Source organism: Canis lupus, chromosome 26, assembly GCF_003254725.2.
Source record: "Canis lupus dingo isolate Sandy chromosome 26, ASM325472v2, whole genome shotgun sequence".
Lineage (NCBI taxonomy): Eukaryota > Metazoa > Chordata > Mammalia > Carnivora > Canidae > Canis > Canis lupus.
The window spans coordinates 25,443,532-25,468,881 of record NC_064268.1 but is presented as its reverse complement, the minus strand read 5'-3'; the positions used below and the strand labels follow the sequence as shown (position 1 = coordinate 25,468,881).

General features: G+C 44.9%; 1 long non-coding RNA gene and 1 gene segment (V, D, J or C); both read left to right on the top strand.

Annotated features, from left to right (window-relative positions):
- The first annotated feature begins 4,363 nt into the window (after positions 1-4,363).
- On the top strand, positions 4,364-5,055 carry LOC112676874 (probable non-functional immunoglobulin lambda variable 1-50). The segment is given in 2 exon segments: positions 4,364-4,568; positions 4,673-5,055. Coding segments are annotated over 2 exon segments (426 nt in total).
- Positions 5,056-6,260: 1,205 nt separating this feature from the next.
- On the top strand, positions 6,261-9,258 carry LOC112676888 (uncharacterized). The gene is made up of 3 exons (XR_003146750.3): positions 6,261-6,766; positions 8,162-8,298; positions 8,907-9,258. It is a non-coding gene; the product is annotated as an uncharacterized LOC112676888 (long non-coding RNA).
- Positions 9,259-25,350: the final 16,092 nt, after the last annotated feature.

The window sequence follows — 25,350 nt, the reverse complement described above, 5'->3', positions numbered from 1 at the left end:
TTACCCCAAAGATACAGATGCAATGAAACGCTGGGACACCTGCACCCCGATGATTCTAGCAGCAATGTCCACGATAGTCAAACTGTGGAAGGAGCCTTGGTGTCCATTGAAAGTTGAATGGATAAAGAAGATGTGGTTTATGTATACAATGGAATATCCTCAGCCATTAGATATGACAATTACTCACCATTGGCTTCAACGTGGATGGAACTGGAGGGTATTATGCTGAGTGAAGTAAGTCAATCCAAAACTCCAGTAAAAAATACACAAAAATAAACAAAAACGGGAGTTTAAAACACAAATACATTTCTGTGAGAACATGTGGAACTCATGCTTCTAATTCCCCAGAGATGGAACCGCTTCTGAGAATCTGAACTGGACATGTCAATGGGGAGGGAACTGGTGAGCCTGGAAACCAGCTGGGCTCTCAGGGCTTTGGGCCTTGCTGAGGTGTGTGTCCTGTAACAAGGAGGGGGCGCTGAGGGACCGCCCTGTGGTCCCTACAGGGCTGCTCAGTGAGGACCCTTCACTCAGGGTGCCTGGGCCTGAGAACTGGGTTATGAGCTTCCTGATGGGGACTCATCATCTGTGTCCCCTCTGGCCTGGCAGTCTCCTCTGAGGACCTGTGTGTGGTCCCAGCAGGTGCTTCCATCCAGGGCTCTCCCCAGTGCTGAAGCCACCTCCATCCTCCTCAGTGTGTGGTGCGAGCAGAGCTCCAGGATCAGGGCCCAGGAGGGGCTGGGCAGTCAGTGGGTGGAGCCCATGTGCAAGGACAGGCTCTCCTGTGGCAGAGGGGGGAGACGAGGAGATCTGGGGCAGCCCAGGCCACAGAGGGGACCAGATCTTTAATGTTCTTTCTACTCTGTCAGTGCACAGGTCAGGACTGACCTCAGGGACACAGAGCCACTGTCAGCCTACGTCAGCTGGTCTAGCTTAGAGGTTTGAGGAAATTCAGTCTGGCCCCTGATCGATCACCCGTGAATGTGTCTGCAGGTTTCCCGTCCCAGCCTGTGCTGACCCAGCCGCCCTCCCTCTCTGCATCCCTGGGAACAACAGCCAGACTCACCTGCACCCTGAGCAGCAGCTGCAGCGGTGGCCATATGCTGGTTCCAGCATGCAAGAGGCCTCCTGAGTACCTGCTGATGGTCTACTGAGACTCACCAGGGCCCTGGGGTCCCCAGCCTCTTCTCTGGCTCCAAGGACACCTTGGCCAATGCAGGGCTCCTGCTCATCTCTGGGCTGCAGCCTGAGAATGAGGCTGACTGTCACTGTGCTACAGACCATGGCAGTGGGAACAGCTCCCAATACTCACAGCGTCTCAGATACGGAGGATGTGAGACAAAGACCTCTGGACCCACAGACATGGTCCGGAGCTACTTTTCAGAGAATCTTACCCAGAGATACATGCAGGGGCACATATATGTAGGAAGGTCTGGGTTCTTTTTAATATTCTTTTTATTTATTTATTTATGAGCGACATGGAGAGAGAGGCAAAGACATAGTCAGAGGGAGAAACAGGTTCCCTGCAGGGAACCTGATGCAGGACTCCATCCCTGGACCTGGGATCACAATCTGAGCCAAAGACAGATGCTCAATCACTGAGGCACCCAGCTGCCCCAAAGGTCATGTTTCAGAAGATGAAAGAGAAAAACTAAGGATATGCCTGCAAAGTGACACGTCATAGGACATCCGAGGAAGACAGGAAGAAATGAGAGGTCAGAGTCCAGCTGCACACCCCCTTGGGGTCTGGAGAAGATGGACAGGGATAAATACTGTTTCTGCAACTGAACTTGCTGCCCAGCAAATATTCATCCACAGTCAGTTCTATCATCTCATTCCATGAAGTGTGACCTTTGTCACTCCTGATGTACCCATGGCTGATGCACTGTCAATAACCTGGTCCTGGACGGTCTCCTCTCTCTGAACCAGACACACGTGAATTTGGACAAGCTCCTGCAGACTCTCCCTGACAACATCCCCACCCCCTCCCTCCTCTTCTCCCCTCTGCGCTCCTGTCCCTCAGGCTTGTCTCTCCCTCCGGTTCTTCAGGTCTGAACTCTGTCTCCACCTCAGGATTTCAGAGAAAATCAGAAATGATCTTGCTGAAGTTCCCAGTCCCTAGGGTCCATCTGTGGGGAAGAATGACCAGAAATTGGGGCTGCATGTGACACCCTACATTCTCCTTCCTGTTTCTGTCACTCGGCAGCACCTGCACGTCTGATTCAGAGCTGTTCTCATTTGAGTCCTCACTGCCTGGATCAATCCTCTGTCAGGGAGAAGGGCTTTGAGACACAGGCCTTGAAATCTGGGTACCAGGACCTGAGATAAAGGGCAATCTCCCGTGTTTTTGGGCTTCTCCATCCATTCAAATGTTAGACTAATCTGTGCTCACCTGCTGTCCTTGGTGTCCACAATCTCCAGAAGACACAATCCCTAGTAACAGGGAACTCAAGTTACTGAGGTGCTGTGACCTGGGTAGCCAGGATGTGCTCTGAATACCTGTTCCTTGGGACAAAGCTGATCCTCAGGATTCCTAGGGAGAGTCTCCGTCCCCACAGGTAGCTCTGCCCCTCACCATTTCTGGGATCCAATCGGCACCTGAGGCTGATCAGTACGTTGATTCTGGGACCCCAGGCTCAGGGCTGCTCCACCGGAGATCAAGGCCCCTGGGGATGTGGGACTCACACTCCCTATGCTCTCAGGGCTGGGCTGTCACTCCCTGAGTCTCAACAGGGACACGTAAGCTAGGCTGGACCTCTGCTAAATAATCTTTCCAAGTCAGGACCACAGAGTCTGTGACCTCAGGGACATGGTTCCTTCATCTCCACTCTCCACCACTCACAGGTGACCTATGATAGAAACTCTGGGTCCAGGTGGCTTTTGCCAATAGATCTTCATTATGTTGAGTGAAATAATTCAATCAGAGAAGGACAAATATTATATGGTCTCATTCATTTAGGGAATATAAAAATTAGTGAAAGGCAATAAAGGGAAAGGAGAGAAAATGAGTGAAAATATCAGTGAGGATGACAAAACATGAGAGACTCCTAACTCTGGGATATGAACAAGGGGTAGTGGAAAGGGAGGTGGGTGGGGGATAGGGGTGATTGGGTGATAGGCACTGAGGGGGGCACTTGTTGGGATGAGCACTGGGTGTATATGTTGGCAAATCGAACTCCAATAAATAAACAAACAAACAAACAAACAAAAAGAACATTATTCTCCTACTCATGCATGGCTGAATGAGTAATTGCTCTGTCCTGACATGCTGGACCCAGGCCCCAGCTGTGCCCACCCCAGATTGTAGTTGGACCCTGAATTGCTCATCATAGAAGCTGGTCTATATTTGCGAATTCCCCATTCAGATGGCTGTAAAGTTCATACAACTGGGTCCTCATGGGGGCTCATGGGCACTACTTCAGGCTTTCCTACCTGCACGATCAGACGCATGATATAATCATAAGGTTAAAAAAAGAGACAAATGATTTTATAAAATGTTTTTAAATGTCTATTTAAATGAAAGCCAAAGTCATTCCTTTTTTAAAAAACATTTTATTTACTTATTCATTAGACACATAGAGAGAGAGAGGCAGAGACACAGTCAGAGGGTGAAGCACGGTCCCCTCAGGGAACCTGATGTAGGTCTCGATCCCAAGACCCTAGAATCATGACCTGAGCCATTGGCAGATGCTCAATCACTGAGCCACCAGGTGCAACTGCACTGGGGTTTTAACTGCAACTTCCATCGTTATTCTCCATGCAGTCCACACAGATCTGAAAACAATGTCCTAGTGATTCCACCTACATCTTCACAGTGACATCGTCAGTGAGACTTAATCAGTGTATTTGGGAAGGATTTCTAAAAAAGAACATTCATCCAACTACAAGTGCAGAGAAATAGGGAGATGGAGCAGCAGGCTCCCTTGCAGGAAGCCGGTTGTGGGACTTGATCCCAGGACTCCAGGATCATGACCTGAGACAAAGACGGACGCTTAACCAGTGAGCCACCCAGGCGTCCCTCACACAGAGAAATGAGAGTGTAGCCTAAAATCTATGCTGCAAGGTGGGAGACCATGTGCGTGGACACATGTCCTGATCATAGGAGGAGAGTGGGTAGAGATCTGGGGACAGGACCTGAGTCCTATGGCCAACTGATCCCCAGGTCATGCAGGGTGAGGTGGTGTCAGGATGCCAGAAGGTGATTGAGGCATATTTATGAGGTGTCAGGCTTGATCAGAGCTGGGAACACCACCTAGCACTGACTGTGGCCTCTTCTCAGGTCTCACAGTTGGGACCTCCCTAACCACACCCCAGCCCCACATAGCCCCTCCCCTACTTACCCCCCTGACATCCTCAGCAGAGGGACCTGACCCAGGGCCAGGGAGGGGTCAGAGATCTGGGGTCTCATTTGCATGGGAGGGCCCCTCCCTCTCTCAGAGGATGAAGAGGGGAAGGGAGAGACGAGGGGAGGCTCTGCTCAGCTGAGGGGCCACTGAAGACAGGATCAGTGATGACCTCCACCATGGGCTGGTCCCCTCTCCTCCTCACCCTCCTGGCTCACTGCACAGGTGACTGGATGTGGGACAGAGGAGGGGCTCTTGGAGGGCATGTGGGGTCCTGCATCTTCCTCTTGTATCCAGCATCACCCTCTCTGTGTCTCTGCCTCTTGCAGGGTTCTGGGCCCAGTCTGTGCTGACTCAGCCTCCCTCAGTGTTCAGGTCCCTGGGCCAGAGGGTCACCATCTCCTGCACTGGAAGCAGCTCCAACGTCGGTAGAGGTTATGTGATCTGGTACCAACAGCTCCTGGGAACACGCCCAAGAACCCTCATATATGGTAGTAGTAACCAACCCTCAGGGGTCCCCAATCAATTCTCTGGCTCCAGGTCAGGCAGCACAGACACTCTGACAATCTCTGGGTTCCAGGCTGAGGATGAGGCTGATTATTACTGCTCATCCTGGGACAGCAGTCTCAGTGCTCTCACAGTGCTCCAGGTCTGTGGGGAAGTGAGACAAAGACCCACTTACCCATCTGCAAAGTGAGTGAGCACCCCAGCAGCTGCCTGCTTAGGCTCCCCCTGGGTTTCTGCTCATTCTTCAGTTGATACCCTAGGCCCAGGTGCATCTGGGGGACCCTCCTGGGAATGGAGACTCCTTCACGTCTCTGACCTCAGAGTCACTCAGAGTAGCCCATTGTACACAGAAGGTGTCAAATGAAAGAGACAGTTTTGTCCTCAGGATCAGGGACAGGTTCTTTTAGGCTAGTGTACATTCACTTTTCATCTTCTGATTTCTCAGTAAATGAAACACCCTTAGGTCATGAAGCTATCATGGTCCTTCAGCCCCATCCCTGTTCTGCTGATGCACATGTCACATCTTTTTGCAGCTGGGATCATTATTGCCTTAGCTTCAACCAAATGACTAGTTTTCCTTATTATTTGTTGATTGCATGGATCACATAAATCAATGCCACAATCAAAATTATAAAAGGTATAAAAAAAAGCTTTCCAGAGAAAAACCACCATGTGCTTGTTTATGGAAACTTTATGCATAATCAGCAACCCTGAAAGCAATAAAAAAATTTACACACTGATTTTTATACCAGCTGTTTATAAAATGATCAGACTTGATGTAATGAAGATGTCCTCAAACATGATGTATATTAATAGAGGGTGATATTAGTCAATATTTAAAGAAAATAAGTTCTCAAGTCCTAAAATATGCATAAGTATTAACTGCACATTTCTTTGGAAGAACATACCACAGGCTACACTCCACATCATTGGAATCTCAATGTATTTTGGAAGAGGTGGGAATCTAGAGGTCCTAAGGAGGCCAGGTATTGACAGCAGGGGGAGGAAGGAGGAGGGTGAGTGTGTGAGGTGACTGCATTCCTGGTGATGTCACTCTCCTACAGGGCCCATTGAGGGCGGCCACACCACTGCTGTGTTGTCACAGCTCAGTAAACTCTACCCCAGAGCGACAGCACCTTTGTACAGACAGAGAAGGTCATCTAGGAGTCTGGGATCCATGATGGAGCTGACAGGGTGACATCATCCCATCCACTGCTCAAGGAGGTGTGACCCCCTGTCCTTGAAAGGGGGAGGACAGGAGGGAGGGGTTCTGAGGGAGTTTGAACAGGCAGTTAGAAAAGGGAGCAAAGAAACTTCACATGAGCCCCTTAGTCCAGATGTCAGAGTGTGTCCCCAGGGCGGGGGGGGTCAGGCATTGTGATGTGTCAGAGCCGTGCCTGGAATTGAACCACGACCTCCGTGGTCACAGAGGGTGGGATCCAGCGTTGTCCCTTCAGGAACAGAAGGTCTTGTGTAGTGAGGGTCTCAGCCTCTCCATAACCAATGTCAAGGTCGGATCTGCCCTTGTGGATCTGGTGATGACTGCAAGAGGTCCTTCAGCTGCAACACAGGAAACTTTGAAAAATAGAGCTTGGTCATCTATAAACCTGTAATTATAGCACACACCTGGGGCCACAGACAGAGGAGATCGTAGAGACAGAGCGAGCCTGTGGCCTCCCCACCAGGAGTGTGGACAGAGGCTCCGCTGACAGAGAAGGAGCTGGGGTGAGACACAGAGAGAGAGACCAGGCTTCAGGGACCCATAGTGGAGTCCATGGGGGCAGCATCCCTGATGTCCTTGTCCATGTGCTCCCTGCCCTGGGGATCGTGCTGACCCTGAGCCTCACTCTGATCCTGGAGAAGCAGTGGAGCAGTGGGGACAGTTGGAGACAGTCCCCAGGGAGGAGCCACAGCAGGTGACTCTGAGCCATTTGGGTTCATGAGGTGCAGCCTCAGGAAGGCTGGGTGTGACTTGGTTATGGCCTGTCTTCCATGCAGAAGGGGTCAGGACCCAGAGCACTGGAGGCAGGGGGCTCTGCTCTGGGTTCCTGTCCCCTCATCAGTCAGGGGGTACCCAGGCTGGGGCAGCAGGGGACTGGGGCTCTTCCCCTGGAGTCCATGGGGTGCTGGCCCTAGAAGGCAGTTCCTGCGTGTGTCTAGGTCCAGGGCCCACCTGCTGTCAGCTCCAGGCCCCCACAGCTCAGGAGGATCCTCCAGGGCCCCTCCATGACCAAAATCAGGGAGAGGAATTTGGGGCGGAATTGTTGACCAGGATATATTCTCCTCCTCCCAGTTGCAGAAGGGATGAGAGAGAGCCCCCAGCTCTGCCTCCCTGTGCTTGAGGTCCTGGGGATGTGCAGGTGGGTGCAGAGTTAGGGTTCATCTCCACCCCCACTTCATTGTGCCCACTGTCCCAGGTACTGCAGCCTGATCTTGGACATTCAACTCATGCTCCTCCCTGAATTCTCCTCCCCCTGGGGTGTGAAGGTCTGCAAACATCCCCCTAACAAATGCTCACTCCCCTCAGCCTTGCCTGCACATTCCTGTGGGGTTCCAGGGACACTGCCTCCAGGACTCCTATCCCCCTGCTGCACCCAGGGAGGAGGCTCTGGGTCTGTTCCAGGCTCCTGTCCCCCCTTCCCGGTCACACCCACCCTGGGGCCTGCTCACCAGGCCTGCACACCAGCATCAGGCCATGGGCCTTGCTCCTGCTGCTCAAGGTCTGGGGGCCCCATTTCTGAGCTAGGAATTCAGTGTTTGTGCTCCTTCCCCAAATCTTCTACTCCTTCATGAACAGAGAATCCTCTCCCTACCTGAGGCTCCCCTGCACTGACAGCAGCACCCTCTCAGGGGCCTGTCATAGTAGAGACCCTGGTTCACACAATCCTCTTCCTCCTTCTCTCACTGCCTTCCTCCTGCTGCACAGGCCTGAAAGGCCCCTGGGAGCACAGCTGCTTGCATCCCCACCTGCTGTGTCCCTGCCTCAGTTGCTCTGCCCTGACAACTTGATATCTTCAGTCTTGCCCTGTCCTCTCTGCCCACCCATCCAGGGAGGAGATCCCCAAATGAGGGGATCTCACCAGGGAGGTGACCCAAATGTCACCAGGTGCTGGTGTTTCTGTGAAATCACTGCCTTCCATCCTGGTTTGAGGATCCTTATGCTCTGCTTTGATTTTCTCTTCTATGACTCTTTGTGCAGGACACGGTTACTCCTCTCTTGAGATGAACTTGAAAGGCACTCCTCTGAGGAGCTCCGGAAATGTCCCACAGGTGGGATAGGCTTAGTCTTTTGCATGACTTTTATTTTGTAGACATTCCCACAGTCACAGGAGTGATTATAGCTGGATGACTGTTCCCTCCATGTGGGAATCTCTCAGCCACAGACAGTGTATCCATGTTCCTTGCATCAGACCCCACATGCTGCTTCATACAGTCTTTCATGTCACAGGTGAGTGCTGGTGACACAACTCTGGATGTTAACCTCAGGACACTGAGGACCCTGAGTGGGACAGGTAACCAGCAGGTGGCACTGTGCATCTCCTGGGTTCAGCAGGGAGACCCTCCCAGCTGGGGGAGGCCCTGGACTTCAGGGCTGCGCAGAGGCTGAGACCCCAGCACCCTGGTGCCCTCAGGGCCTGGCAGAGACTCCTGGGCAGTGTCCTGTGGGGTTCCCACAGCTGCTTCCTCCACCCATCCCTGTTTCCCACTCTGAACAGAGCCTGTTCTCAGCCTTTTTGTCCTCAGGTCCTACCTCTGATCCTGAATCACTAATCAAGTAGAGTCTGAGAGTCGGGCAGAAGGTGCAAAGTTGCATAAAAAGCACTTTCATTTCTCTGGGTCAGCAGTGAGATATGACACTCCTGGGACAGGCCAGTCCCACTGTGGTGGCAGGGTCTTCAGCAACATGGGGTAGATACCTGTCCTCCTGTTCCTGTCTCTTTGGTCAGGTAGAGACAAAATCTGACTTCTGGGGGAGCTTCCAAGATGTTAACAGCCCCCACAACTGAGAAGCTTCTGGCAAAATGCTCTGTCACTCATGCATGTCCGTGTTTGTAGGTACCCTGTCCCAGCCTCTGCTACCCAGCCACCCCCGTCTCTGTGTCTCCAGGCACTAAAGCCAGATTCACCTGCACCCTGAGTAACACGAAAAGAGAGGAAGGGTACAGGAAGAGGGAGAAGCAGTGTCCCTGCAGGGAGCACGATGTGGGACTGGATCCAAGGGCCCAAGGATCATGCCCTGAGACAAAGGCAGATGCTCATCCACCGAGCCACCCAGGAATCCCAACGAAGACTTTAAAAACAAAAATCTCGGACTTCCTCCTCTTGTCTTTCCTTTACTACACACACTACATGTTTCACATATCATACTATTGTCTTTTTTTAAATAATAAATGTATTTTTTATTGGTGTTCAATTTACCAACATACAGAATAACACCCAGTGCTCATCCTGTCAAGTGCCCCCCTCAGTGCCTGTCACCCATTCACCCCCATCCGCAGCCCTCCTCCCCTTCCACCACCCCTAGTTCGTTTCCCATAGTTAGGAGTCTTTATGTTCTGTCTCCCTTTCTGATATTTCCCACACATTTCTTCTCTCTTTATGTATACAATGGAATATTACTCAGCCATTAGAAATGACAAATACCCACCATTTGCTTCATACTATTGTCTTAAATCCTACAGTTTTTTAGGTTTGTTTTGTTTTCTCTTTTTTTCTTCTTTTCTCCAAAACCAGCAATTCTGTGGGATGTGGTACCTACTGGGTGTTCTACAATGTATGTCAATGCAGCACTTAATTTCTCTGTCCAGAGATTGTGTCACATGCACAGGATCAGAGCTCAGTCCCTGGACACTGGCTACCTACTTTGATCCCAACAGGAAGGAATAGCTTACCTTCTGTCCAACTTGGGTAGGAATCAGGAGTTCTCATGATTCCCTCCTCAGATTTGATTAACTTCGTAGAGCAGCTCACAGAACTCTGGGAAACTCTTTCTTCTGTTTGCCAGTCCATTAAAGGATCTGATAAATGAGATAGGTGAACAGCCAGGTGGAGAGACACCTAGGGCTAAATCTGGGAGTGACTTATGTGTAGTAGCTTCTCTGCCTGTGAAGTTGGGATGTATCACGCTCCTGGAATGGATGTGCCTACCCTCTTGGATCTCATTCCCTCTTTCTCAAGGATGAGGCTACACAGGTGTATTTTCCCAGCCTCATACCAGGGCTTGATCTCTCTAGGGACCAGCCCCATCTCTCTAGGGAGCCACCCAGGAGCCCACACAGAGTAGCCTTCATTCAAACAAAGATGCTCCCAGTGCTCTTGTCACTTAAGAATTGATGATGGATTCAGGAGCCAGGAACCAGGGGTAGTCTTGACTGTAATTTCTAAGATCTCACAATAAGATGTCTCAATTGAAAATGGCGCCAAGACAGTCAGGCTCATACCCCCATCTCATGCCATAAAATCTGACTCTTGTGTGACTGAGGACACAACCATAGCCCGTATGTTAACAACCACCTTGGTCACAGACAGAATTTCAAAGTCTAAAATAGCTGTCCATGATCCTTATTGTTAACTGTTTGAAGAAATGAATAAATGGTGGAAGAAGGGACACATCCCAGTATAGAGCTTTCAAGTAACAGGTGCATGCAGTTAGCACTGTGGGATGTTAGGAATAATCTCCCCTCATAAAGTGTGGACAAAGTCACCAAATCAAGAAGAGTCTGAAAAAGTGTCACAGTGAGAGATGCTTAAGGAGACTTCAGAACTAAATGTTGCAAAGAATCCTGAACTGGATCTGAGAAAATCAAAGGGAGATAAGGAAAGCATGCCTAGGAGAAACATGTTTACTACTGCATTATATTCTGAAGATATTGGATTCTTACTGAAGATCCTGGATTCCTTACGAAAGTTCCAACAAGGGATGCCTGGGTGGCTCATCAGATGAGTGTCTGGCTTCGGCTCAGGGTGTGATCTTGCAGTCCCAGGACCCAGTCCCACATCAGGATCCCTGCATGGAGCCTGCTTCTCTCTCTGCCTGTGTCTCTGCCTCTCTCTCTCTCTCTCTCTCTCTCTCTCCCTCTGACTTTTATAAATAAATGAAATCTTAAAAGAAAGAAAGTTCCAACATGAAATCTGGGGATACTCCTGAGTTCATACAGGTATATTTGCATGTGACTTTGAGGAAATGCAAATTTCTGTTCAGGCATAACCAAGGTAGTCAAAATATCTGAGTAGGAATTTAAAATAAATACTGGTCTTGCCAGGATATAGAAAATACCCAATGAGAAATTAAGGTGGGGATATAACAAAAGGAGCAAATGATAAAACCTGGCACAAAATCCCAACAAGAAATATATGACACAGTTATGCACAAACACCCACTTTACTCAGAGAAACCTATGACTATAGAGAAAAAAGATATATTATTCACTAGTAAATGTTGAGTCTATATGATTAAATCACTTTCTTATATCACAAAGTCTATCTGAATCTAAGGATGTGCTCTATTACATATCTTGCAAATTTTTACCAAACTGTGATCTTTGAATCATGGAGCATTTTCAATCCTAGAATATGTTCATTTTATTCTGATGTCCTGAAGAACCCTTACAGGACATTCAAACAGGGTAACTAACAAAAGCCAGTAAACTGTCCCCTGGCAAGTGGCATCCAGCATGGCACTATGTGTCCTTCAGATTTTTCTAGAATCTCATGTGGGAGTCACTGGCCTTTCAGTTGTTATGCTGAAGGTTAAACAAAAATGTGCCATTTACTTTACCCAATGATAATAGGGTTTTTCTTAATAATAAATTTATTTTGTATTGGTGATCAATATGCCACCATACAGAATAATACCCAGTGCTCATCCTGTCAAGTGCCCCCTCAGTGCCTGTCACACATTCACCCCCACCCTCAGCCCTCCTCCCCCTACCAGCACCCCTAGTTCATTTCCCAGAGTTCGGAGTCTTTATGTTCTGTCTCCCTTTCTGATATTTCCCACACATTTCTTTTTTTTAATTTATTTTTTATTGGTGTTCAATTTAGTAACATACAGAATAACCCCCAGTGCCTGTCACCTATTCACTCCCACCCCCCGCCCTTCTCCCCTTCCACCACCCGTAGTTCGTTTCCCAGAGTTCGGAGTCTTTATGTTCTGTCTCACTCTCTGATATTTCCCACACATTTCTTCTCCCTTCCCTTATATTCCCTTTCACTATTATTTATATTCCCCAAATGAATGAGAACATATAATGTTTGTCCTTCTCCGATTGACTTACTTCACTCAGCATAATACCCTCCAGTTCCATCCACGTTGAAGCAAATGGTGGATATTTGTCATTTCTAATGGCTGAGTAATATTCCATTGTATACATAAACCACACCTTCTTTATCCCTTCATCTTTTGATGGACACTGAGGCTCCATCTATTGAAGAGACTGTCTTTCTTCCAGTGGATAGTCTTTCATCCTTTATCGAATATTAGTTGACCATAAAGTTCAGGGTCCACTTCTGGGTTCTCTATTCTGTTCCACTGATCTATGTGTCTGTTTTTGTGCCAGTACCACACTGTCTTGATGACTACAGCTTTGTAGTACAACCTGAAATCTGTCATTGTGATTCCCCCAGATATAGTTTTCTTTTGTAAAATTCCCCTGGCTATTCGGGGTCTTTTCTGATTCCACACAAATCTTAAAATAATTTGCTTCTAACTCTCTGAAGAAAGTCCATGGTATTTTGATAGGGATTGCATTAAACGTGTAAATCTCTCTGGGTAACAGAGACACTTTCACAATATTAATTCTGCCAATCCATGAGCATGGAATATTTTTCCATCTCTTTGTGTCTTCCTCAATTTCTTTCAGAAGTGTTCTATAGTTTATAGGGTATAGATCCTTTACGTCTTTGGTAAGGTTTATTCCTAGGTATCTTAGGCTTTTGGGTGCAATTGTAAATGGGATTGACTCCTTAATTTCTCTTTCTTCAGTCTCATTGTTAGTGTCTAGAAATGCCATTGATTTCTGGGCATTGATTTTGTATCCTGCCACGCTACCAAATTGCTGTATGACTTCTATCAATCTTGGGGTAGAGGCTTTTGGGTTTTCTATGTAGAGTATCATGTCATCGGCGAAGAGGGAGAGTTTGATTTCTTCTTTGCCAATTTCAATGCCTTTAATGTCTTTTTGTTGTCTGATTGCTGAGGCTAGGTCTTCAAGTACTATGTTGAATAGCAGTGGTGAGAGTGGACATCCCTGTCTTGTTCCTGATCTTAGGGGAAAGGCTCTCAGTGCTTTCCCCTTGAGAATTATATTTGCTGTGGGCTTTTCATTGATGGCTTTTAAGATGTTGAGGAATGTTCCCTTTATCCCTGCACTCTGAAGAGTTTTGATCAGGAATTGATGCTGTATTTTGTCAAATGCTTTCTCTGCATCTAATGAGAGGATCATATGGTTCTTGGTTTTTCTCTTGCCTATATGATGAATCACAATTTGTTCCTTTTAAATTTGTTTGTTGCGGTTCAATTTGCCAACATATAGCATAACACCCAGTGCTCATCCCGCCAAGTGCCCCCCTCAATGCCCATCAGCCAGTCACCCATACTCCCTCCCAAATCCCCTTCCACTACCCCTTGTTCATTTCCCAGAGTTAGGTATCTCTCATGTTTTGTCACCCTCGCTAATATTTTCACTCATTGTCTCGCCTTTCCCTTTATTCCCTTTCACTAAGTTTTGTATTGCCCAAATGAATAAGACCATATAATATTTGTTCTTTTCCAATTGACTTATTGACAACAAATTGTAATCAAAATTCTGTAATTTGGATTACAATTCAATGTCAGAAAGCTAATTCAGTAGCACAATTATAAAACTATTGGTGGCTCTGGAAAAAAAAGCATAAAGGATTCAAGAGACTACATGACTGCATAATTTTGATCTAATCAGGCTGAAATTAAAAATCAATTAAATGAGATGCAATCCAAACTGGAGGTCCTAATGACAAGGGTTAATGACGTCGAAGAAGGAGTGAGTGACATAGAAGACAAGTTGATGGCAAGGAAGGAAGCTGAGAAAAAAAAGACAAAACAATTAAATGATCATGAGGAAAGGTTAAGTGAAATAAACGACAGCCTCAGAAAGAAAAATCTACGTTTAATTGGGGATCCAGGGGACGACGAAAAGGATAGAGGAGCAGAAGGTGTCTTTGAACAAAACGTATCTGAGAACTTCCCTAACATTGGGAGGGAAACAGGCATTCAGATCCAGGAGATAGAAAGATTCCACCCTAATATCATAAAAATAAAATCAAAATTCAACACCTCAAAATTCAATAGGGAAACTTGCAAATTGCAAAGGTAAAGGGAAAATCCTTAAAGCAGCAAGAGACAAGAAACCCCTAACCTTTATGGGGAGAAGTATTAGGTTAAGTGGAGATATCTCCAGAGACCTATCAGGCCAGAAAGGGCTAGCAGGATATATTCAGGGTCCTAAATGAGAAGAACATGCAGCCAAGAATACTCTATCAAGCAAGGCTCTCATTCAGATTAGAAGGAGAGATAAAGAGCCTCCAAAATAGGCAGAAATTGAAAGAATATGTGACCAGCAAACCAACTCTGTAAGAAATATTAAAGGGGACACTGAAAAAGAAAGAGGAAGTTCAAGGAAACAATCCACAAAAACAGGGACTGAATAGGTATCATGATGACACTAAATTCATACCTTTCAATAGTAACTCTGAACGTGAATGGGCTTAATGACCCCATCAAAAGGCGCAGGGTTTCAGACTGGATAAAAAAGCAAGACCCATCTAATTGCTGTCTACAAGACACTCATTGTAGACATAAAGACACCTGCAGCCTGAAAATAAAAGGTTGGAGAACCATTTACCAATCAAATGATCCTCAAAAGAAAACAGGGGTACCATCTTTATAGCAGATAAATTAAAGTTTATCCCAAAGACTGTAGTTACAGATGAAGAGGGACACGATATCATACTTAAAGAATCTATCCAACAAGAGGACCTAACAATCATGAATATTTATGCCCCGAATGTGGGAGCAGCCAAGGATATCAATCAATTCATAACCAAAGTTAAGACATACTTAGATAATAAATCACTTATACTTGGTGACTTGAACACAACGCTTTCTATTATCGACAGATCTACTACTAAGCACAACATCTCCAAAGAAACAAGAGCTTTAAATGATACATTGGACCAGATGGACTTCACAGATATTTACAGAACTTTACATCCAAATGCAAGTGAATACACATTCTTCTCAAGTGCACATGGAACGTTCTCCAGAATAGACCACATAATAGGTCATAAATCAGATCTTAACCAATACCAAACATTGAGAACATCCCCTGCATATTTTCAGACCATAATGCTTTGAAACTAGAACAAATCACAAGAAGTTTGAAAGGATTTCAAACATGTAGAGGTTAAGGGCCATCCTGCTACAAGAAGAAAGGGTCAACCAGGAAATTAGGGAAGAATTAAAAACATTCATGGAAACTGATGAGAATGAAGATACAACCATGTCAATATACTTGGGATACAGCAAAAGCAGTCCTGAGGGGGAAATACAACGGAATACAATCATCCATTCAAAAACTGGAAAGAACTCAAATACAAAAGCTAACCTTGAACCTAAGGAAGCTGGAGAAAAAACAGCAGATAGATCCTACATCCAGAAGAAGGGGAGAATTAATAAAGATTATAGCAGAACTCAATGAAATACAGACCAAAACTGTGGAATGGATTAACATAACCAGGAGTTGGTTCTTTGAAAGAATTAATAAGATAGATAAACCATTAGTCAGGCTTATTACAAAGAAGAGAGAAAACACTCAAATTAATAAAATCATGAATGAGAAAGGAGAGATCACACCAATACCAAGGAAATACAAACAATTTAAAAAGTTATTGTGAGCAGCTATATACCAATAAATTAGGCAATCTAGAAGAAATGGATGCATTTCTAGAAAACCACAGACTACCAATAATGGAACAGGAAGAAATAGAAAATGTGAACAGGCCAAGAACCAGGGAGGAAATTGAAGCAGTCATTAAAAACCTCCCAAGATGGGATCCCTGGGTGGCGCAGCGGTTTGGCGCCTGCCTTTGGCCCAGGGCGCGATCCTGGAGACCCGGGATCGAATCCCATGTCGGGCTCCCGGTGCATGGAGCCTGCTTCTCCCTCTGCCTGTGTCTCTGCCTCATTCTCTCTCTCTCTCTGTGACTATCACAAATAAATAAAAATTAAAAAAAAATCAAAACAATATATTTAAAAAAAAAAAACCTCCCAAGACACAAAAGTCCAGGGCCAGATGGTTTCCCAGGGGAATTCTATCAAACGTTTAAAGAAGAAAACATACCTATTCTACTAAAGCTGTTCGGAAAGACAGAAATAGATGCAATACTTCCAAAGTCGTTCTATGAGGCCAGCATCACCTGAATTCCAAAACCAGACAAAGACCCCACCAACAAGGAGAATTATAGACCAATATCCCTGATGAACATGGATGCAAAAATTCTCAACAAGATATTAGCCAATAGGATACAACAATACATTAAGAAAATTATTCACCATGTCTATGTCTTCCTCTGTGAGATTTGTCTTCACGTCTTTTCTCATTTCATGATTGTATTGTTTGTTTCTTTGGTGTTGAGTTTAATAAGTTCTTTATAGATCTTGGAAACTAGCCCGTTATCTGATATGTCATTTGCAAATATCTTCTCCCATTCTGTAGGTTGTCTTTTAGTTTTGTTGACTGTATCCTTTGCTGTGCAAAAGCTTCTTATCTTGATGAAGTCCCAATAGTTCATTTTTGCCTTTGTTTCTTTTGCCTTCATGGATGTATACAATGGAATATTACTCAGCTATTAGAAATGACAAATACCCACCATTTGCTTCATCATGGATGGAACTGGAGGGTATTATGCTGAGTGAAGTAAGTCAATCGGAGAAGGACAAACATTATATGTTCTCATTCATTTGGGGAATATAAATAATCGTGAAAGGAAATATAAGGGAAGGGAGAAGAAATGTCTGGGAAATATCAGAAAGGGAGACAGAACATAAAGACTGCTAACTCTGGGAAATGAACTAGGGGTGGTAGAAGGGGAGGAGGGTGGGGGGTGGGAGTGAATGGGTGACGGGCACTGGGGGTTATTCTGTATGTTAGTAAATTGAACACCAATAAAAATAAATTAAAAAATAAAATAAAATAATAAAATAAAATAAAATAAAATAAAATAAAATAAAATAAAATAAATTCCCCCTCCAGAAAAAAAAAGTTATTCACCACGAACTTGGTCACAGTACCTTCTTGAAAGAAACATCCATGAAGGCAAGATAAACAAAAGCAAAATGAACTATTGGGACTTCATCAAGATAAGAAGCTTCTGCAAAGCAAAAGAAACAATCAACAAAACTAAAAAACAACCTACAGAATGGGAGAAGATATTTGCAAATGACGTATCAGATAAAGGGCTAGTTTCCAAGATCTAAAAAGAACTTAGTAAACTCAACACTAAAGAGACAAACAATCCAATCATGAAATGGGAAAAAGACATGAAGAGAAATCTGACAGAGGAAGACATAGACATGACCAACAAGCACATGAGAAAATGCTCCGCATCACTGACCATCAGGGAAATACAAATCAAAACCATGATGAGATACCACCTCACACCAGTGAGAATGGGGAAAATTAACAAGGCAGGAAACCACTAATGTTGGAGAGGATGCAGAAAAAGGGAACCCTCTTACACTGTTGGTAGGAATGGGAACTGGTGCAGCCACTCTGGAAAACTGTGTGGAGGTTCCTCAAAGATTTAAAAATAGACCTGCCCTATGACCCAGCAATTGCACTGCTGGGGATTTACCCCAAAGATACAGATGCAGTGAAATTCTGGGACACCTGCTCCCTCATGTTTATAGCAGCAATGTCCACAATAACCAAACTGTGGAAGGAGCCTCGGTGTCCATCGAAAGATGAATGGATAAAGGAGATGTGGTCTATGTATGCATTGGAATATTCCTCAGCCATTAGAAATGACAAATACCCACCATTTGCTTCGACATGGATGGAACTGGAGGGTATTATGCTGAGTGAAATAAGTTAATCACCGAAGGACAAACAGTGTATGGTCTCATTCATTTGGGGAATATAAAAAATAGTGAAAAAGATAAAGGGGGAAATGAGAAAAAATCAGTGGGAAATATCAGAAAGGGAGACAGAACAGGAGAGAATCCTGGCTCCTGGAACAGAACAAGGGGCCATGGAAAGGGATGTGGGCAGGTGGTGGGGGTGACTGGTTGACGCGCACTGAGGGGGGCACTTGACTGGATGAGCACTGAGTGTTATGCTATATGTTGGCAAATTAAAGAACAATGAAAATAAATAAATAAATAAATAAATAAATAAATAAATAAATAAATAAATAATATTTCATTTAGCTCTCTTAGAAACTACCCATGTATGTTCCCAAGCAGCTGGGACAGTTGGCCTTCCCCCCAGCAGTGAAGGAGAGTTCCTGTTGCCCCATATCCTGGGCACCATCTGATGCTGACATGGTATTTAATTTTAGCCATGCTGATGCGAGTCTGGTGCTAACTCACTGTTTTGGTGTGTAATCCCCCGGTAACTTATCATGTGGGAAATCTTTACACAGGTACAATTGTTCTCTGTGTACATTTTTGATAAGGGGTCTGTTCACATCTCTCACTGGGACAACATGACCCAGCACCCTGGAATTCAGGAGCTCCCAAAGTTCCAGTCTGAAAAAAAAAGAGAGAAAATCATTATCACCAAATACAAGAACTCAGGGAATTCTCACTAAATCCCTAGGATGGTACCAGTGGACAGGCAGGGCTGGGCAGTGTGCCAACTGGTTCTCTTGGGTCACACATGTTGCACAACTGCCCTTCTTCTCATTCCAACATGGCAATAATGTGAGCCATATCGCTTCTGAAATCCATGTAACTATTTTTTCATTGGGAGATGAATATCTTCAAAAGGAGGTATTTTCATTGACCTTTTAAATTTAAACAAGTTTGGAATTTAAATTTAAACAATTCTGTTTCTAGTGAGTAACAAAGCATTCAAAGCTAGATTCTGAGCCTGTGTTGCTTAAAGGCAGGGACAGGAGAGTGATGGAATAAGAGGTGAATAGTAGGGCAGCCCAAGTGGTTTAGCGCCACCTTTAGCCCAGGGCGAGACCCTGGAGACCCGGAATCCAGGCACATGTTTGTCTCTCTGCATGCAGCCTGCTTCCCCCCTCTGCCTGTGTCTCTCCTCTCTCACTGTGTGTCTCACATGAATAAATAAATAGAAGAAAATAAAAGATGTAAAGAGTAGATGTTATCACATGTCCCTGGGAAACAGAAATTATCTGGGTGATATTGATTGTATGCAGCTCTATAGCAATGATGATCAATCTCTCCCCAGGCTGCAGCCCAAGGTGGTCAAAGACGTTTTTGTCAACACACCTGGGCCTGGAAAATTAGGTTTGAATCCCTGGCTGGTCTCTCAATGCTGTTCTGGGTCACAATGTAGGATCTCTGCCTGAGAGCTGTGGTAACATTGCCATGGTAACCCCTGTGTTTCTACTGCTCTTGTGAAAGAGAAGATGACCTTGGATCTGGGGTCATCAAGAGATTCCTTAGGGCAGTGACACATGTACACATGGGAGAGTTCTTACTCTTGATATTCACATCCCCTACAGCCCTGGATTATGGAAAAGCTCCAATGGGGACTAAGGGAAGAGGGAGACAGAGTCAGTACCTGTGGGCTCAGGACACCCACTCACAGGAGTCTCCATCAACCTGGTGGCAGCTATAGCAAAGGCTCATTCATGCACCCACATCAACCAACTTCACTGAGGCAGGCTGAGCATTTTCCCAGTAATGGTGCAACATCCCCCAAATCTCATAGCCCATAAAAGGGTTCATGGCCATAGGCCCCAAATTCCTGCTTTTACGGACCCCTTCTCCTCAAGTGCACAACCCAAGCCTCAGGTGCTGAGCGAGGGATCCCATCCAGCTCTGAGAATGGAATTGCCTACGACCTGTGTCCTCACACAACATCCCACATACCAGTGTTCAGGCCTAAGACACAGTGAGCCTTGGTCACTTCTGAGCACTGGAGCCTGTGAGGAAAGTGTAGGCTCTGTTCTGAGCCCTGGAGGTGCTGAATCCATGCTGGGAAGGACTGAACCCCCTATTTAGATGGTCCTGGACCTCTGAGGGGGATAAAGTCAAGGAAAGGCTCATTGTCCTCATTTCAGGAGAAAAAAGCTTCGCAGCACAGACTCTAGTTTTATGACATTTGGAAACCCAGCTAGCATGACTGTTACCACATTGAAGTGTTTTGTTTTATTATTGTTTTCTTATTTCTGAGGACATATAGAACTTGAAGAGATAATTGAGAATAGGTTCATTATGAACCAGGTGGTACTTTTAAGTACATGTTAGATATACCACTTATTTTACACGTTATAAATTTTCATGGAAGAAGCATCTGGGTATAATAAATGAGGAAAATAAGCTTTATAATGTATACTCAAAGTTCAGAAGCATCTGAACAGATGAAGGATTTTGTCCCATGTCCCAAATTGCCAGTGTCACTGTGAGAAGCATTATTGTTTCTGATTAGACAGTGAAGGTCAGTCTAGTCCTCAGGCTGCAGCCCAGAGATGAGGGAGCTCTGCCTTGGCTGAGGCATCATTGGATCAGGAGAAGCAGCTATGGATCCCAGAGCCCTGGTGCTCATCTGAGCCTGAGTAGTACAGGAGATACCGGGGATTGCTCCATGGCTTCTCCTGGAACCAGTATATGTAGTAGCTGCCAACACTGGAGCCACTGCTCAGGGTACAGGTGAGTCTGACTGTTGTTCCAAAGATGCAGAAAGGGAGGGTGACTGGGTCTATACAGGCTGGGACAAGGACCTGCAAACACAGACACTGATGGGTAATGGATCAGAGACCAAGGTAAAGCTTCCCAGCATCTGAGCCAGAGGGGCTGATGGAGCCTAGGAACTGCGACCTGGCATGTGAGGCCTGTTTGTCTGTACCTGTGCACTGAGAGAAGTATATCAGGAGACAGGAGAACAGGTGATGATGACCATCCCCACACCAGGTGGGCTGCCCCAGACCTTTTTTTGTCCTCCACTCTTTTCTACAAGAGGGGTATCCATGCAAATTAAGTCCATTTAGTGATTTCCCAGCCCTTCTCTGTGTCCTGGTGCTGGAGCTCAGCTCACACCACACGGTGGAGGTTGGGAGTTGCATCACCTCTGGGGAGAGCCCTGGAGGATGCACCTGCTGAGACCACATACAAGTGTCTGCTTAGGGGACTCCTCCAGGCCTGAGAGGACACAGCTGCTGAGCACCAACAAGGAGCACAGGGCCCAATACACAGAGTGAAGGGTCCTCTCTGAGCAGCTATGTAGGGATCACGGGCCCATACCTCCCCTTACTGGTCACAGGCACCCAGCCCACCTTGGACCAAAGACCTGGAATCCCAGGGGCTTTCACCAGCTTACCAGGTCCATGTCTATTGACAGTCCCATGTCTGATCTCTAGATACCATGATTCGTACACACTGCACACAATTACTCTGCTTCCTCATTCTCTGAAGTGATGCTTCTGTATGGAAAAGACAAACATGTACACAAATGACCCATTCAGGTGTCACCAGAGAAGTTACCACAAGGTGAAAGTAAAGTATGTATCCTGTCAAGCATCACCAATCAGAGGACAGTGGAGCTGGTTTGAGGGGCTTGTAGCGGATCATGAGGGATTTCTGGAGTTGCATACTGTCCAGGAAGTAAGCTCCGTGGCTTATTGCCAAGACAGCAGGTCAGCAATGATTTTAAAGTTCAAATGATGCTGTTACAATCTGTTCGGGATCAGATATGACCGAGTGATTTGTGAAAAGCAAACAGCTTTGTCTGGTGGAACATTTACTGGTGAATATTAGACATAGCTCTTTAGGTTTGGAAGTGAGACATATCTCGTAAATTCATGGTTTCTGTGCATTTGTGTTTTCCAATTCCTTTCAGGTTATTTGTTGCTTCACACTCTGTTCATATTGTACCCAATTGTTTTCTTTCTTTTTTTAATTTCTTTTTATTGGAGTTCAATTTGCCAACATATAGCAATAACACCCAGTGCTCATCCCATCAAGTGTACCCAATTATTTTCACTTGTAGTTTCATGCCCTTTGCTTTCCTTCAATTGGAATATGAATGTGAAGTTTTATCGTTGTTTCCACATGCCTGGGATAGGCGTGCAGAAATCATGTTCTCAATGGGCCCCAAACAACTTTGGTATATGTGCAAATAGTCACAAGATCTCTAGACTCATAAGGACCTGAGGCAAAAGATATATGACCATGATCACCCTCTTCCCTCAGACAACTTTAGGATGAATGTTTCAGATGAGTCATGATGCATTTATTTAGATGGCCATATCTTTTAATTTATTCTCTTATAAAATGTATTACATTTACTGTTTTCCTGTTTTTAAGATTTCATTTATTTATTCATGAGAGATACACAGAAAGAGAGAGAGGCAGAGACACAGGCAGAGGGAGAAGCAGGCTCCATGCAGGGAGCCCGACGTGGGACTCGATCCTGGGTCTCCAGGATCACACCCTGGGCTGAAGGCGGTGGTAAACGGCTGAGCCACCCGGGTTGCCCTTATTTTCTTTTATATCTTTATAAAAGATTTATTTATTTATTTATTTATTTATTTAAGAGAGAGAATTGGGATAGTAAGAGAGAGACAGATCGGGAGGGGTGAAGCAGGCTCTCTGCTGAGCAGGATACCTGACAAGTTGATTGATTTTAAATGTTACACAAATTAAATGTCTAAAATGACCACTCTTAATAATCTGTCACTTTGCATTTGCAAATATTTCATTATATTTCTGTTCCTGTCTTCATGAAACTTATGGATTTTTAATATCCTTTATCTTGAAATTTGAGTCTGGATATTAAATGAGGAAAATAAGCTTTATAATGTATACTCAAAGTTGTTCATTCCTCCCTGCTTCTCTGTAGTATTCTCATTATTTCCTCCTTAAATGTTTGAAGGGATTCTCTAGAAAAGCCTTTGAACCTGGAGTTATCTTTGTGGCAAGGATGTCAGCAGCAGATATGAACAAATAACTTGGTATAAGTACTGGTGAGTATGAGTTAAACAAAGTGATTCCTCATTCCTTAAACATAATCTACAGTGCATAAATTATGTCCGTGGCTCCACTTTATTTGATTGTAATTTTCATTTACCTTTAATATCATTGTTCCTTTTGTTTTTTATTTTAAATATTTTATTTATGTATTTGACAGAGTGATCTCTGACTTTAGAGAGTGCACACAATCAGGAGGAGAGCCAGGCATAGGTCAAGGGAGAAGCAGGCTCACAGCTGAGCAGGGAGCTGGATGTGGGGCTCAATCCCAGGACACCAAGATCATGATCTGAGCTGAAGACAGATGCTTAACCAAATGTACCCACCCAGGTGCCCCCTATATCATTGTTGATGTAAAAAGAACTAAAATACTAATTTTATTACAATGAGATTATTTTAGTAATATTTAATAAATATAATGTATTTTAAAGCAAAATAAACAGAAACCATCCAAGTATAATGTCAAGTGTTGCACAACATTATTTAGAAGGAGCCATCTGACATATAATAATTACGCTATCCTATGTCTCTTGATATTTCCCTGAGAGCCCATGGTCATCAGGAACCATGATGCTCAAATCGTACAGTCTCCAGGCTGAGTAACACATTGACATCTACTGGTCACGTGTTGTCCCTCACTTCTTCATGTCACAGCATGCACTGCTCCAAAGCAGGCTGTTGTGACCACAAATGGATTGCAATTTTGAACCTGTTTCTCAGTGTTCTTGGATTGTTAGTGGGATGTGGGAATGATTAAGTTAGAAGATGTTACTCTCTTTACATTTAAGGGGATATTTTCAGAACTAATTTCATATTAATACAATAACAGATGCTTCTTAACACTAACTTGCATATGAGTATCTTGGAATGCTTGTTAAATATACATCTATGAACAATGAGAATGGTTTCTGATTTAGAATTATAAAATGGAGAATTATAGTTTTATCAAGCTCCACATGATGAAAATATTAATTTGATCCTCATCATCAAATTAGTGAATAAAATGAGATCTACCAAGGCTCTATGTTTATTTTTTTTTTATTTTTTTTATGATAGTCACAGAGAGAGAGAGAGAGAGAGAGGCAGAGAGAGAAGCAGGCTCCATGCACCGGGAGCCCGATGTGGGACTCGATCCCGGGTCTCCAGGATCGCGACCTGGGCCAAAGGCAGGCACCAAACCACTGCGCCACCCAGGGATCCCTACCAAGGCTCTATGTTTAATAGACCATATTGAAAACTGTTGATCAAAAAAAGGAAAACCATCGATTGAGGCTATGTATTTGTTTAAGTATAATGGAAAGGAAGCCCCACTCCTCAACATTTTAGACAGAGAGGGAGCAAGGAAGCACAGTCTTGGAAGGTCACATTGGAGAGAAGGACACACCCTGGGAGAGAGAAATGGGGTTCATTTCATGAACCACTGAACAGGAGAATGGGGTCAGGGAGCTTCACTTCCCATGGTGGTGTTGACTCTTTCCCCATCTCACTTCCTCTCCTGCCTTTAAAGCTGAGCTTTTCTGAGCCCATGAGGAGAAGCAGGCTCCATGCACCGGGAGCCCGATGTGGGATTCAATCCTGGGTCTCCAGGATAGCGCCCTGGGCCAAAGGCAGGCGCCAAACCGGTGCGCCACCCAGGGATCCCGGTAGGATACAGTTTAAATGAGGATATTAGGAAAGAATAATTTTTTCCAAAAAGGCTTATAATTATCACTATTTATTTATTTATTTATTTCAAAATTTTTATTTATTCATTCAAGAGAGAAACACAGAGAGAGGCAGGGACACAGGCAGAGGGAGAAACAGGCTCCATGCAGGGAGCCCGACATCGGAATTGATCCCAGGACTCCAGGATCAAGCCCAGGGTGGAAGGCAGGAGTTCAACCGCTGAGCCAAGGTGGTGTCCCTTTTTTTTTTTCAACACATTATCATTACTTTTTTAAAATATGCAACACAGTTGCATTACACTGAAATGCCATCTAATAAAGTAAATATTAAGAGAATACAAAATGAGGATTTTTCCATTTTTCATTTCTTAGCTGTAAAGGAGGATTTTTTTAATGTTCTTTTTTGTCCTTGAAGAAATGTATTTAGCCTCCATCTATAGTTCTGATTCAACAGACATTTTATAATACAAAATACCTAAATTTGGGTTTTTGTGAACTAATTCCTCCTGAGTCACTCATACACTTACTCAATGTTAGGACTCACACAGGGATGGAAATCAGTCCAGACCCTTCCCAATGCCCATCTCCCCATGGCCAGTCTGCATTTATACTGCTCTGGGCTCAGGTGTTTGGCCAT